At 45.2% G+C, this 13,328-nt stretch overlaps 2 protein-coding genes across 9 annotated transcripts in view; one reads left to right on the forward strand and one right to left on the reverse strand.

Annotated features, from left to right (window-relative positions):
- Positions 1–6: 6 nt before the first annotated feature.
- PDHB (pyruvate dehydrogenase E1 beta subunit) lies at positions 7–5,491 on the forward strand. The gene is made up of 5 exons (XM_014517998.2): positions 7–314; positions 1,247–1,357; positions 2,052–2,143; positions 2,916–3,057; positions 3,554–5,491. Exons 1-5 carry the CDS (start codon positions 56–58, stop codon positions 3,697–3,699), a joined length of 750 nt encoding a protein of 249 aa, XP_014373484.1. The 5' UTR covers positions 7–55; the 3' UTR covers positions 3,700–5,491.
- PXK (PX domain containing serine/threonine kinase like) overlaps positions 3,885–13,328 on the reverse strand; it is a 30,434-nt gene continuing 20,990 nt past the window's right edge. For 4 of the 8 annotated variants that reach the window (XM_014517996.2, XM_025198978.1, XM_014517995.2 and 1 more), the window contains exon 17: positions 3,885–6,509. In XM_014517996.2, the coding sequence (XP_014373482.1) occupies positions 6,304–6,509 (206 nt within the window). In that variant the 3' untranslated portion in view covers positions 3,885–6,303. Of the gene's footprint in view, positions 6,510–7,253; positions 7,443–9,338; positions 9,654–10,157; positions 10,193–13,328 lie in introns of all 8 variants that reach the window. The other 4 variants (XM_025198979.1, XM_014517997.2, XR_003093059.1 and 1 more) reach the window with 3 other exon arrangements.

Below are 13,328 nucleotides of genomic sequence, written 5' to 3' on the forward strand. Positions count from 1 at the left end.
GTGACTGGCCCGCGTCCTCGTTTAACAGGCTGGGCTGAGGCCGATTTGCGAATTCATGACCTTCAACTTCTCCATGCAAGCCATCGACCAGGTGATCAACTCCGCCGCCAAGACCTCTTACATGTCTTCCGGCATGGTCTCGGTCCCGGTGGTCTTCAGGGGCCCCAACGGCACCTCGGCCGGCGTCGGCGCGCAGCACTCGCAGTGCTTTGCCGCCTGGTACGGGCACTGCCCTGGGCTGAAGGTGGTCAGCCCGTGGAGCTCCGAAGATGCGAGAGGTCTGCTCAAGTCGGCCATCCGGGACGACAATCCAGGTAATTACCAGCAGGAAGTCCTGCTGTACTCGAATAACTAGTCTCGGCGTGTGACGCTGCGGCTGTGTGCCCTCCGCTTCCCTTCTCCACCTTGACCCCGCGAACAACGTGCTTAAAGCGTGTGACTCGGATTGTGAAGGTAATCCTGGAGACCTCTTCTCCTGACTGCGATCTCTTTTTCAAAACCAAAGTTAAACTAGAACAGCATTTCCCAACCTTTTCCTCCCCACAGCACTTGCCTAAATAAAGAGGCACCACGGCACACTGGACGTGGAGCAGGGGATGGCGCGTGGCCAGCCGGACGCTGACGGCAGGGGGGCACGCAGCCGGCCCAGCCGCATTTTGGGCTGGAGTCATGCCCCCTGCCTGGCTGGAGTCATGCTCCTCGTCTGTCTGTGTCTGCCCACAGCAGCAGCAGGCAGGGGCTTGGCTCCAGCCCAGCACGCTGCGGCACTGGTTGGGAAACGCTGAACTAGAATATGGGCACCCCCAGAAAGTCAGCTTGTACATTGCTGTCCTAGGAAAAGGATGACAAGCATAGCCCTGTCTCTTTAGACCCAGTCCTGTAGCCGTCACTTGCGTGTCTGGAACAAATGTGGAAGCCGTCTGGGAGCAAGTTCTGGGTTTCTGATTACCCCCCAAATGTTGCATTTCCAAATGCTTAGTGTAAAATCACCCTCTGGATGTGGAATCAGTCAGTCAAAGAAGCCATTTCAAAATTGTGCAGTGCTACAAGTTAATAGCTACTTAAGTGAAGCTTCGAGTCCTCCGGGCTTGTCTAAGCGTGCTGCTGCGTTATACTTGTCCTCCTGTAATTGAGCCGAGAGGAGGAGTCCACCATCGTGGGCCCTGACAGTCTTGGAAAATGTTGTGTGGCACCTGGATTGGGGGACCTCCAGACTAACCCAAGTGACCACTCTAATGATCTTTAGTTGTGATGCTGGAACATGAACTGATGTATGGAGTTCCCTTTGAGATGTCGGAGGAAACGCAATCAAAGGACTTCTTGGTTCCTATTGGCAAAGCCAAAATAGAGAGGCCAGGTAAGTTCAGAATGCCACTATTCTGTATATTCTCACTTTTAAAAATTCTCTTTCCTTGCTAGACCAATTGAACTCATTAACTGCTTTCCGTTATAAAGAACTTCCTTCTTGCAAAACAGGGAACTATTCAGAAGGACACTACTAAGACTTCTGGTCATTTGGATTTTACCAGCTATTTGTTTTTAGCACTTATTACTCACAGACAAAGTAATTTAGGGCAGGGCCATCTTGACCCACAATTAAAACACTTTCTAGTGGCCAGCTAGGCCTGGTGCAGTTGGACTGTCTGAAACGAGTGAAAAGAAAACAACACCCACAACCAGAGCTTAGATTCTTTGCTCAGCATATCAAGAAAGGTCACTAATGTGCAGCATTTCAAACCTCTTGTCAGTTGTGTATAACTTCGCTGTAGAAGCATGCAAGCAACTTGTTATTCGTGGCATAGCAAGTTGATCCCATCCATTCTGCCAATACACGGAGCACAAGAATGATGCTCTTAAGCAGTCGAACTCAGGAAGAGTTCCAGTAACAGACTTCTCAGGCTAGTCCTGACATGCAAGTCAGATGCCGAGTACACTAGACTTTAGCTAGGTCAATAAGGTGAGGTCTTACACTTACCTTTTCAGAGATGTTTAGTGTTGAGCTGCTTGACAGGAAGATCTGTCTTGATCCACCACCAGCTTCTGTGTTTCAGGAACGCACGTTACGTTAGTGTCGCACTCGAGGCCTGTTGGACACTGTCTGGAAGCAGCTGCTGTCCTTGCCAAAGAAGGGGTGGAGTGTGAGGTATGTCCCACTCACTCAGTGGTATTTCAGGCCAGGATGAAAAAAAATCTTTCATTTAAATTGGATTCATTCTCAACTGCTTTGATTCCTGAGCTAAAGAGGGATTCAGCCATGCTTGTGCTTTGCCAGCAAGGTGGAAGTTTGCATTTGAGATTGCAAAACACTGTTACACTTGGTGGGATTCCACACTGTTTTACTGATGCAGTTCCAAAGGTGCCACGGACACTAAATTCATAGCTTAAAATTTGTGTTCAATACATTTGAGCCCTTAATTATTTTATCTACTGAGCCTTTGGCACTGGCTCCAAAGCTAAATGTATATATTGCTTGTGTGAGCACACTTATGTTCCCCTTGCTTGCTGTCTGTGGGTAACTAAGGGTCTTGTTTACTGTGCAGGGAAGCTTCATAGAGAAACATGCAAGTGTGCAAGTAGCCTTGCACTCCCCTATAAAAGCAAGGGCAGTGAGTTGAGCCAGGGTAAGCCAGTTTGCTACAAATAGTGTGGCTACAAGTAACTACTGGGTTGATGCCAGTAGAGGCATCCCCTCTGGAGACCAGATGAGGAGTACATCCTACAACTGTGGAGGTAGCTGAGGTAAAGACAGCAGAGCGGAAGGCATAGGAGACTCCTGGTTCTGGGGAAGGAGGGTAAGACTGCCTAAAACAAGAATACAAAGTACTCATGAAGTGAAAGACTCTGCTCCAGTAAGCAAGGGAGGGGGCTAGGCTTATAGAACCTAGTACCAAATCACTTACCACTGTCTCTTCCAGGTGATAAATCTCCGCACCATTCGCCCAATGGATGTTGAAACTATAGAAGCCAGCATTATGAAGACAAATAACCTTGTAACAGTGGAAGGAGGTTGGCCACAGTTTGGAGTAGGAGCCGAAATATGTGCCAGAATCATGGAAGGTATCTTTCACTCAGCTCCTGTAACTTGTATGCATCTGTACTGTGTCACCTGCCTCTAATCTATTGCTTTCCTGGCACATGAATGCCTTCCAGCCAAGCCTGGCAAGTACGAGGGGAAAGTACAAAGCCTGTTTTGCTGACACAGTAGATGCTAAGTCAGAAAAGTGTGTTAACTTCTGAAGTAACAAGAGCCCCAGTCCCTTGTTCTACCACACTTATCACCTCTCTGAGGCATGGAGCTTCAAGCAGCTCCTGGGAAGCTGAGCACGTAAGGGCCACTGGATCACTTTGCTCGAGCATTCCCTCTTAAATGTGTGCTGAATGAAGGGACCAAACAGCAAAAACATCTGGTTTCAGTTAACCAAGGAAAGCTGCAGGGGTGGGTTTGCAGTGCGGTTCTGTAAGACCCCAAATACCCAGAATTTTGTGAAACTGCAGGTACATCAAGGAACAACAGCTAGCTCTGCATGGCTTAAGATGCCTTTCTTTGTTCCAGGACCTGCCTTCAATTACTTGGATGCTCCAGCTGTGCGTGTCACAGGGGCCGACGTTCCTATGCCTTATGCAAAGATCTTGGAAGAGAACTGCATACCTCAAGTGAAGGATATCATCTTTGCAGTGAAGAAAACGCTAAATATCTAGACTGTTACAAACATGTTCTTCTAAAATGTCTTAGTTTTAAAACATATGGAGTGTACTGCCTTGTATAGCTTCATGAACCTTTCTGTACAGAAAGAAAAGGTTAAATAACACTTTAAAAATTATTTATATGGTTAATTGTGTAATAAGCCAGCCTTTCAGTCACCCTTCATCTCTAAGCAGCTCTGTGGGGAAGTATATAGCTATGTTTGTGCCAGTCTCATGCTGTAAGTTTGAATCTGTACCCTCTCTGAGAGCTGATGGTACCAGTGAACAGACTGTTCTTCTATTGCCGTCAGAGAAAAAGTCTCATTCTAAATGGTCTTAATTTAGTATGAGAAATAAATGACTACCCAGCCGTGCTGTCTGTCTACTACTTAAAACAGGTCAAATGAGTGGTTTGAAAATGAAAGAACAGCCTAAGGACTGCTACAGGGCAGTGGAGGTGGACGCTGCAGGTTTAGACTGGCTCTACAGCTGCCTTTTATCACAACCCAGATGTCAGTCTGCACTTGCACGGGCCTCTTTTGCACCTGCTACTTAATTAGAGCTGTAAGACTAGGGTGCATATTTCTAGAAATAGGTGTGGTGATGGAGCCATTACCACAGAAAGTATGCGTGCTGGACTTGCACTTCTGGACTTTCTGTTCATGCTTTGGGGCTCCAGAGCTGCGAAGACTCCAGTTGAGGTTGACAAGTAATTTCAGCAAGGAGCCCCCAAAAAAGCTTCTACCTAGTAAATCAATTATTTCAATCCTTCTACCTACAGTCTCTCCAGCATTGCCTAATCAAGCTGTTCTTGGCTTCTAGTCCCCTGACCCCCTTCACTCAGTTCAGTTTCAGATCAGCTGAAGTACCTGGTATGGTAAAACAGTAGCCCGAGGAAGATTTTCCTCCACCCTGTTAACTGTTTGGCTTAGTTCTAAAGGCTTTCTACAGTGTAGTTAAAAGAATAAAACCCAGGTAGGAGCCCTGTAAAGCTTACATAGTAGATACGTGTTACTATGCCACAATTAGACAACCGCCACAGTACTTTAAAATACAGGGGGTTTGTGGACAATGGGGATTAGCTAAACCTGAGCAAAATCCCTGACACGCATATGCCAGCATCTTACTGCTGATCAGCTAGAGTGTTGTGCTAGGATAGCTTGTGGCAGCTTTCCCATGCCAATACAAGGGCTCAGCTCAGCTCAGCTCAGCTGCTACAGCTTTTACAGTAGAAACAATTTTGCTAGTATAGCACACCAGCGTTCTTAAATCCCTCTGCAGATGAACACAGCCAAGGCTAAAGGGAGCCTGCACCTTGGCCTTTTCATGACTGAACGAGCTTGGGTACAGGGAGCATCTTAGAGATGCACCTGCAGATATCTGGCGTGTCCAGGCTTGCTTCTGTGGTATCGCCTTAGTGAACTGTTACTCTGCTATTCAAGACCTCAATTTCTACCCTCATGCACAAGGGCAGCTCCTTGTCTCACTCCACTTAGTAATGCCAACATGTCTTAATTTGTATGCAAGCAGAAGCTTGCATTGGTATTTCTTTGCAAAGTCCGGTTTGCAACAGATCTGAAAGCATCTACCACCATTCTGATTGGAGAAATTCCATTGACATTTATTTTAATAAAAATATGACTGAATATATATCACAAGTTACATGAAACTTTATACACAGACATTCTCTGCATAGTAACAAACACTGATGTACTTGAATTTAAAAATGGATTATCATAATCCTTTAAAGTGCAATTTGTTTAAGGTTTTAAGCAAATCTTAGAATAAAGGATCTTTCAAATAAAGATATTAACTTGTAAAAATTGTGTTTTGTGATTTTCCCCAAAACCAAAATTAGTTTCATGTGGATGAAAAACTTGGGTGTGTTGAATAACATTCCAGTGCCAAATTAACTCCCTCTTCAATTATTTCTTGAATTAACACACCATTTCCCCTGCAAGTGCAATAGATAGCTAGGAAGAGCAGGTTTGGGGTGGTTAGTTCAAGCACGTGTAATCCTGACCAGCATTCAGGCTACTCTCCAACAGCAAACACGTGGAGACAGAATCAAGGCCGCAGTTCCCTCTCCCTCACCTGCATGCTACACTTTGGATTAAGTGCTTTTTTTAAATGATCTAAACCAAAGTTGCCGATTTGGTGCAGCAAACATTTAATGTGCCAACTATAAGACAATGCTGGAAAGTAACTCAGCGCAAACCAAAATTAGATTTGAGCATTTGAAACAAGGGGAAGAGAAGAATCAGAGAAAATAAAAATTACTGATTCACCATTGTCAGAGCTGTTCCTAATTTCAGTCTTTAATTTGTTGGTAGAAAAAAAACCCAACCTGCTGCACCTCTAGAAACATGCATTTGGCTAAAGACCAGAATTCCTTTACCTGGAATAGAGAAAGTGGATACTTGTCACCAGGGCATGGCAATGCAAGTCAAACGGTGGTGCTGCTAGTTAAAGGAGAGAAATTCCTAGAACAAGCTGAAATGGGTCTGAAGAGACAGCTGCAGAATACCACCCCTCGCTGGTGGCTCAATCATCAAGTGAGAAGGGCATCTGTCCATGAAGAACATGGGAGGGAATCCAATCTTGGCGTAACCAGTAACTTCAACTGATCCTGGGAGCACTGTGGTCACACGTCTCTGTTTTCTTCAAAGTTCCTTTCTGAAACCTTTGAATGGAGCTAAGTAAGGCTCCTCGGCTTGTACTGACAGCAGGCCGAGGGTCAGGCTGCATTGGCACATCTGTATTAGGAGGAGGAGGGGGAGCTGCTGGTGGTGGCAGTGGAGGTGGAGGGGGTATTGACGATGCTCCTGTGGAGTTGAGGAGACAACATGTAAATCAATAAATACATCCACAGAACTCGCTTGCAAAGGCACTGAGCCAAAGACTGCAGCTCCTTTGCCACATTACTAGCCAGTATATTTGGCAGTAATTCTTGAGCATGGGCAGCTGCACACTGTGGAATAGGAGGGTCACAGAAACCGAGATAGACCTAGCAGATCTAATCCACTCTCCTGCAAATGCAGGGCACAGGGATCCCCTGTTACACCAAGTCATCTGAGCCATGTCTGAAGACAAGCTCTGGGTGCCCCATTTCTTGGGAACTCGATGAATCATGCGGCTAGGAAATACAAGGAACTGTTACGCACTGGCTGAGAGGAACAAACCAAGGCTCTAAGGTTACAGGCTCTGGCACCAAGTCATACAGGGCACATCTACAGATGTGCCAGACTGTGCAGTCATTTAGTATTTGCTTACACAACTACTAAATGTCTATGCAGTAGCCGACGTTGCTGCAGTCTCGATGCTGCATGGGTTGTTTCCAACACTGCATTGCTGTAGTGACGAGCTATGGCCACGTAGCATCTCGTGTAGCTGCGCCCAGTTACCTATTCATAGCTACATCACAATCTCAGGTTCTTAACGGGGTATCAGCTGGCACCGATTGCCAGGGTCCTGTGTATAGACTGACGATACACAGAGGCCAGATAGTTTCTGAAAGCTCACCAACAGTTTTGCAATGAGTGGAAAGGGCACTTCTTGTTAAGTCTTACCCTTGAATCGTGATATCCTCTTAGCTCCTCATAGACTCGTAAGGGCTGCGAGTATGAATCACAAATACCACAGGAATGACTCCTTGTGCATTGCAAAACCATGACTTTGGGTAATTCCCTGTTATGTCCTGACTTAGACCTGTCCTCGATTGTCTGAGAGCTGTGCTGCCATCCACTCTACAATATTTTCTATAATGGACATAAATACACAAGTAAATAAGATGTTCAACTGCGATCCCTAATAGTTCTACCACCCGTGGCCACACACGGTCAGATGTGGCGTTTCTAGTGCACCCTATCTCTCTCTCAGGTAACGAGATGAGCATTTCAAATATCCAGTTCATATATCCTGCAGAGAATGGAGCTGGATAAGGGCTCAGCTGTGTGCTTATTCAATAATATTCAAGTCCTCCATGCAGGTAAGCAAGGAATCTGAAGTCAATGGGGTCGCATTTATTTTTGCCAGATCTAGCGTATTGGAGGACACTGCTAACAAGGGATGAGAACCGTGCCACTGTCAGAATGAAGGGAAGTGGCCAGGCTAACAGAGCAGTTACCAAGGTTTTCACTGGCAGCAAATGGCTCTAATTAAAAAGACGCAAGGACGCATTTGAGAGGTGTTCAATGAAGTGTCAGGCCTGTGGTTGAGCAAGCATAGGGAAGCCATTCTGTTCTCTACTTGTCACATTTCTCCTTGCTGCATGATGATCTTAGATCAACTACTGATGGTGAAAGAAAAACAGGCTGAGTTTGAGAAGGGAAGTGACCTTAGCTCAAATTTCCCTTGTTTTCATTCTGTCGGGCCTTAAAGGCTTTTTTTCTTCCCCACACAGGAACAAGCCTGGAAAAGAAACTGCAGATACAAAAAAACCCAATGTGTGACCCGGCCAGTACCTAACTGCATTCATAGCATCATAGTGCTTAGGGTCGGAAGGGACCTAACAACATCATCAGGTCTGACCCCCTGCCCCTGGGCAGGAGCGGGTGCCGGGGTCATATCACCCCAGAGCATTCTTGAGGTTTGTGCTCTTCAGTAATTTATGAGAGGGGAAACATCCCAGCTACGCACCAGCCAGCACCCAGAGGGGCACAACACCACGTTCCCATGGAAATGCATGACTGTTTCAAGTCTTTGCATTCATCTCCTGCCCCACACAGAAATAGCCAAGCTCAGGAGGAGGACTCCAGCTCTGGGTAAACTGGAACAATTTGACTTTGTTACAGGAGGATCCTTTTAAAATCAACCTCTCTCATAAAGCGCAAGCCAAAAAGGTAGCACAAACTGAAGACAACCCAAAGGTTCACCGTGCAAGTCACTGACTCATCTGAATTGTCCTCCTTATTCAACTCAACCATCCGGGCCCCTTAATCAAAGCAGTCTAGTAAAACATACTGGGGAGTCATCCCAAGCACTGGTCTTTCTAAACTGTCCCGTGCTCACTGGCGATCGACGTTGCGCTGGAAAATACCGTGGAAAGCTACGACAGAAGAAAGAACAACGACTTGGGTAGAACGAGACTGTGCTACAACTGAAGTCACAGCAGAGCACAACAAAGGAAGCATTGTCCCACATCCTCACTGCTTAACTTGTGAACAGAGCAGCTAGGTATTAATGCAGCGTGCTATGAAAGTGTCGGGAGCATCTGGTAAGGAAAGGAATAGCTGGAAAAAAGATACAGAAAGCAGAACTAGGACTGAGGTGGCAGGACTAAAGAGGCTAAAAAAAAGAATTCAGTTGTAGACTGCATCGTATGAGCGTCACAGAAAATAAACGGTGGCTTAAATTCTGTACAGGGCTCACTTAGAGCAGTAGCCCAGGGACAGAGAAAAGGACACACTTGATGGGAAAAGGCAGAAAGCCCCCAGCATTCACATGATGATGGATCCCTATATACAATTAGGCCAAGGCACCGTTGCCCTTGGCGTCTTGCCTGGTTTCTTTTCTCAGAAGAGTTGTGGGGGAGATGACATTTTTAAAATCCTTTGTAGTTAGGTACTATGTAAATAATACCTGGAAATAGAACAGCTAGCAACACTGCTCGAAACATTGGGAAGTTGAGTTTCTCCATTGTGGAGGCACCTTACCAGGTTCAGCAATTGTTCCAAAACCTTCAATCACAACTGAAACTTCACACACGGATGCAGCAGTTGAAATCGTTGAAGCCACACCAGAAGATAGCCTATGAGTAGTAAATGCTGCGCTTGCCAATGCACATAAAGGTTTGCAACAGCTGTTTCATTTCAATTAGCTCATCAAAAACGGGGACCACCAGCCTGTCCTCCCTCCTCTTCACAGACTCGTGCTTTAAAAGGAACCCCTTGCTCATTTAGGTATAACCTCACCGCAGGGGCAGCTACTATTTTTCTTCCATTTGTCCAACAAGGAAAATCCTTCCTAATCTTTTTTGGGGGGGAGAAAAAAAAAAAAAAAAAGAGTGATTTAATGCAAGAGTTTGATTTGTGGGTCACTGTTACCTCTACACACACGTTGGAAGAAGCTGCTCACAGCCAAATATCTGTTCATTCACAAAGTCACAGGAATAAACATGCAAACAGAACCTTACCAAGGGTTTTTACATGGTTGTTTTTGTTCTGAGGGTGTTAAAGGAACAAAAAGTTTATGAGGTGTTGTAGAAGTTGATGCCCAAATTGAAACAAAATCTTAATAATGGATGTAAAGTGACAGGAACTGTGAAAACTGCACTGAAGTTTGCTTTGTGAGATGCAAACAAGGAAAAGATCACAGTGATATTTTTAAAGATGCCATATTTCATGAAAACAACTCAAAGTAGTTTAAAATCTACTGCTCTTTCAGTCACTTATTGTAGCAGAAGTTCAAAGCTGTCTTTCATTTCCCAGACAGAAACAGAGCATCTTTAAAGAGAAAAATCAATGTTAGCTTACTTTTCTGAAAATTCGCGTTCAAAATGATGCATGCTCTATTGAAGACAGCAGAGAGAGAGAGAGAGGACAAGTTATTATTCTGACTGTAGTATCATTCAGTCACACAGTAATTAAAAACAGACACTGCTAGCCGTGCAGTTATCTAGGTTACACAATGGTTAGTCGGTTTACTACTCCCATAAACATTTTTCTCTGAACAACAATGTACTGGGTTTGAGCTCTTTGCATAAAAGGCAAACCAAGTCAGTCAAGTTACGGTGCACGTAATACAATGAACCACATTCTTGCACATTCTTGATAATCGTATGTACTGGTTAAACATATGCTTCTAAAAGCAAAACACACACACATTCATTTTTAAATGCCAGATGTCAAGCTTTGTGGGTCTTGAAAGCACTTTCAGTTAGTGAAGGTACATTTTCCTTGTACAACTTTAGTGCTGAATGACTCTGAAGAATAACCACAGAACACAAAATCCATTCATTTGACAGAGTGTAACAATTCTCATGTGATTCATGTCTACATTTATTGACTTTTCATCCTGAAGCACTTGCATTGTGCAGGTGAACTTTCAGAAGGAAAATGTTTTGTTCATACATGCCAGTTGGCTTACAGAAACCTCCTTTGTGGGCAAATCCAATCCCTCCACTCCATTCTCACAAGTTAGCACAAAATAACCTGTTGAACTAATAACTTTACATGGGGAAGATGGACCAAGCAGTCATCATCTTTCAGCCCTTAGCGCTTTCACAGAAGAGCTTGCTTATTAATAAATGCTTGCCAGGACCAGCAGGGAGGGAAGGAGGATTCTCACATTCCTTTTTATAATGTCTTCCAGCCCATCTGGCCCCACTTACAGTTCCTGACCCCACACACACAAAAATGAATGGATTTGTAAAGTGACTGCAGAATTAATGCTGTTTAAAGATTGAACATGCAACAGGAAGTGACTTAAATCCTCAGACAGAGCTCAGACCCACAGGAAGCTGTATGAGAATCAGCATTCGCCACCATCTAAATCTAAGCAAAAGGATCCCAGGAAGATGTTTCTATTTGGTAGTCAAGCAGTAAGTAATTTGCAAAAAAAGTTAGACTTCCCCTGTTGGCAGAACACTAGGTAGCCAGGTGTGATTTCCTCGTGTGCATTGCTGGAACAATCACAGGCAGGAGGCTCATGTTATATTGCTTAGATCAGTGGCATGGAATGGCTCCTGCTCCCTGAGCAGGTGAGCACCCAAGCTTACCAAAAGCACATGGACAGGCAGCAGTTTTTACAGATACTCATGCATACATCTTGGACATGGGCTTTCCACACAAAAAGCACTCAAAGGCAAACGCAAGAGGGCCATGAATATAGCCAGAGTGAAGCCATTTAAAAAGAACCAAAACATTTGTTTGCAATACTCGTCACTGTTTGCTGGTGTCCTCAGCTCTGGCACTATTAAAACCAGGAAACAGACAGCCTGGCCTTCCCTATCTGGGGCCGGACTCCTTTCTTTATCCTTCGTAATGCCACAAGGTCAGGCCCTCCCAATCTACAATCCAATACAGCATCACTGTATGCTTCTTCTCTTCTAGATCAGACCGTTCTAACAGCAGATGTTCCCAGTCCACTAAATAATCAACTAGAAGTGTGTAAGAGGAGGCAGTCTTGAGACAAGGCTCTGATGTGCTAATGCAATTTAATTGCTCACAGCAGGGCACCACTAAAATGCTAATCGTGATCACCCACTGCTCCAATCAGCTACTTCTCCAAGCTCAATCCTGAATGTCATGGTCTTCCTCCCAGAAGGTCTAATGCAACACTCCAGCTCTGAGTCGTGTCTTAAACTTACCTATTCAGCCTGAGCCCTGAAACTGAAACAGAACTGTATGGGCTAACTACTGTCGACTGAAAGAAAATACTTAGGGGTGGGCATTTATCCAATTACAAAAGGTTCCAAAAGCCCTTAGTTCTTGAACCAAATTTAGCTGCAGAATTTAACTGTAATTTAATTTCATTTAATTGTAGAAATCTAACTTAACGTGCTGAGCAACTCCACTGTGCAAGCAAGGGACATGGCAAGGGTGGGGGCAGGGCAGGGGATGATACTGCTGTCAGATGCCCTCCTCCCCACTGTGGGGTAGGTGTATCCCATCACCACAACACGAGGCACTGCCTTGAGACTACACTGCCCAACACAGACAAACGGGATCCTGATAAGAAGCCTAGAGCTGAACGGACTTCATACCCTCCGCCAGGCACCTCAGCGAGGTAGAACCATTACAAGAATGCAGATGAGATGCTGAAGCAGAAAGCAGTTCTTGATAAAAAACAGCCCCAGGCTTCCCTTTCTAGCTACCGCTGGAAGCGGTACTACTACACAGTCACCCCTATTCATGCAAGATCAGATGAGTTAATGGCTTCTCAGATGCAGTAAGTCCCAACAGAATACACTTTTAGATGGTGGCAACACTCAGAAGCCTTCACACGCAGCGACACAGCGTTACCAGCCACGTCACAATACTATGTCAGGAGCACGTGCATGGATCACGCAGCAGATTAGCCCACTATTGAGCAGACAGGCATGAGGCAGCATCAACAGGATGAGTCGCGTCATGTAACAGACATTCTCTGAACACGGGATGAAATGTTCTTGCAGACTGCACAAGTCTCAGGCCACATCTGCACTGCCTCTGGACCACACTAGGGAGCACCAGCAAGCCATGGCACAGCCCTGGGACAGGCAGTGTAGCCACCTGACAGCACCAAGGCACAGAGCTTATGGGTTGCTATCAATGGAACAGGAGGCTTCTCTTACAGGAGAGAAGAGTTCAGTCATTATCAACATATCCTGAGCTTGAGTGAGACCGTACTAATTATTCCATATATTGCTGCATGATGTAGAAGGCCATTAAGAATGACCAGCTAACTAAAAAACACCACCAGACCGGACCACTTCCCTACCATTTCATGGATCTTAGACAGAGGGCTTTAAAATATCTTCTAAATAGCAGGGTACTCATTCCTGAAATCAGGTGGACTAGTCACTATAGCCTAATTTTCTCTGAATGCTTTTCCCCCTGGCAGCACATCATGTTAGCAGTCTGGTAATGCTGCTCCTGAATGACCCTATAAATGGAGATTTGACTATTAACCTGGATATACAAAGACAGCACAGGAGACTGCTG

The sequence above is a fragment of the Alligator sinensis genome, unplaced genomic scaffold, assembly GCF_000455745.1.
Source record: "Alligator sinensis unplaced genomic scaffold, ASM45574v1 scaffold469_1, whole genome shotgun sequence".
Lineage (NCBI taxonomy): Eukaryota > Metazoa > Chordata > Crocodylia > Alligatoridae > Alligator > Alligator sinensis.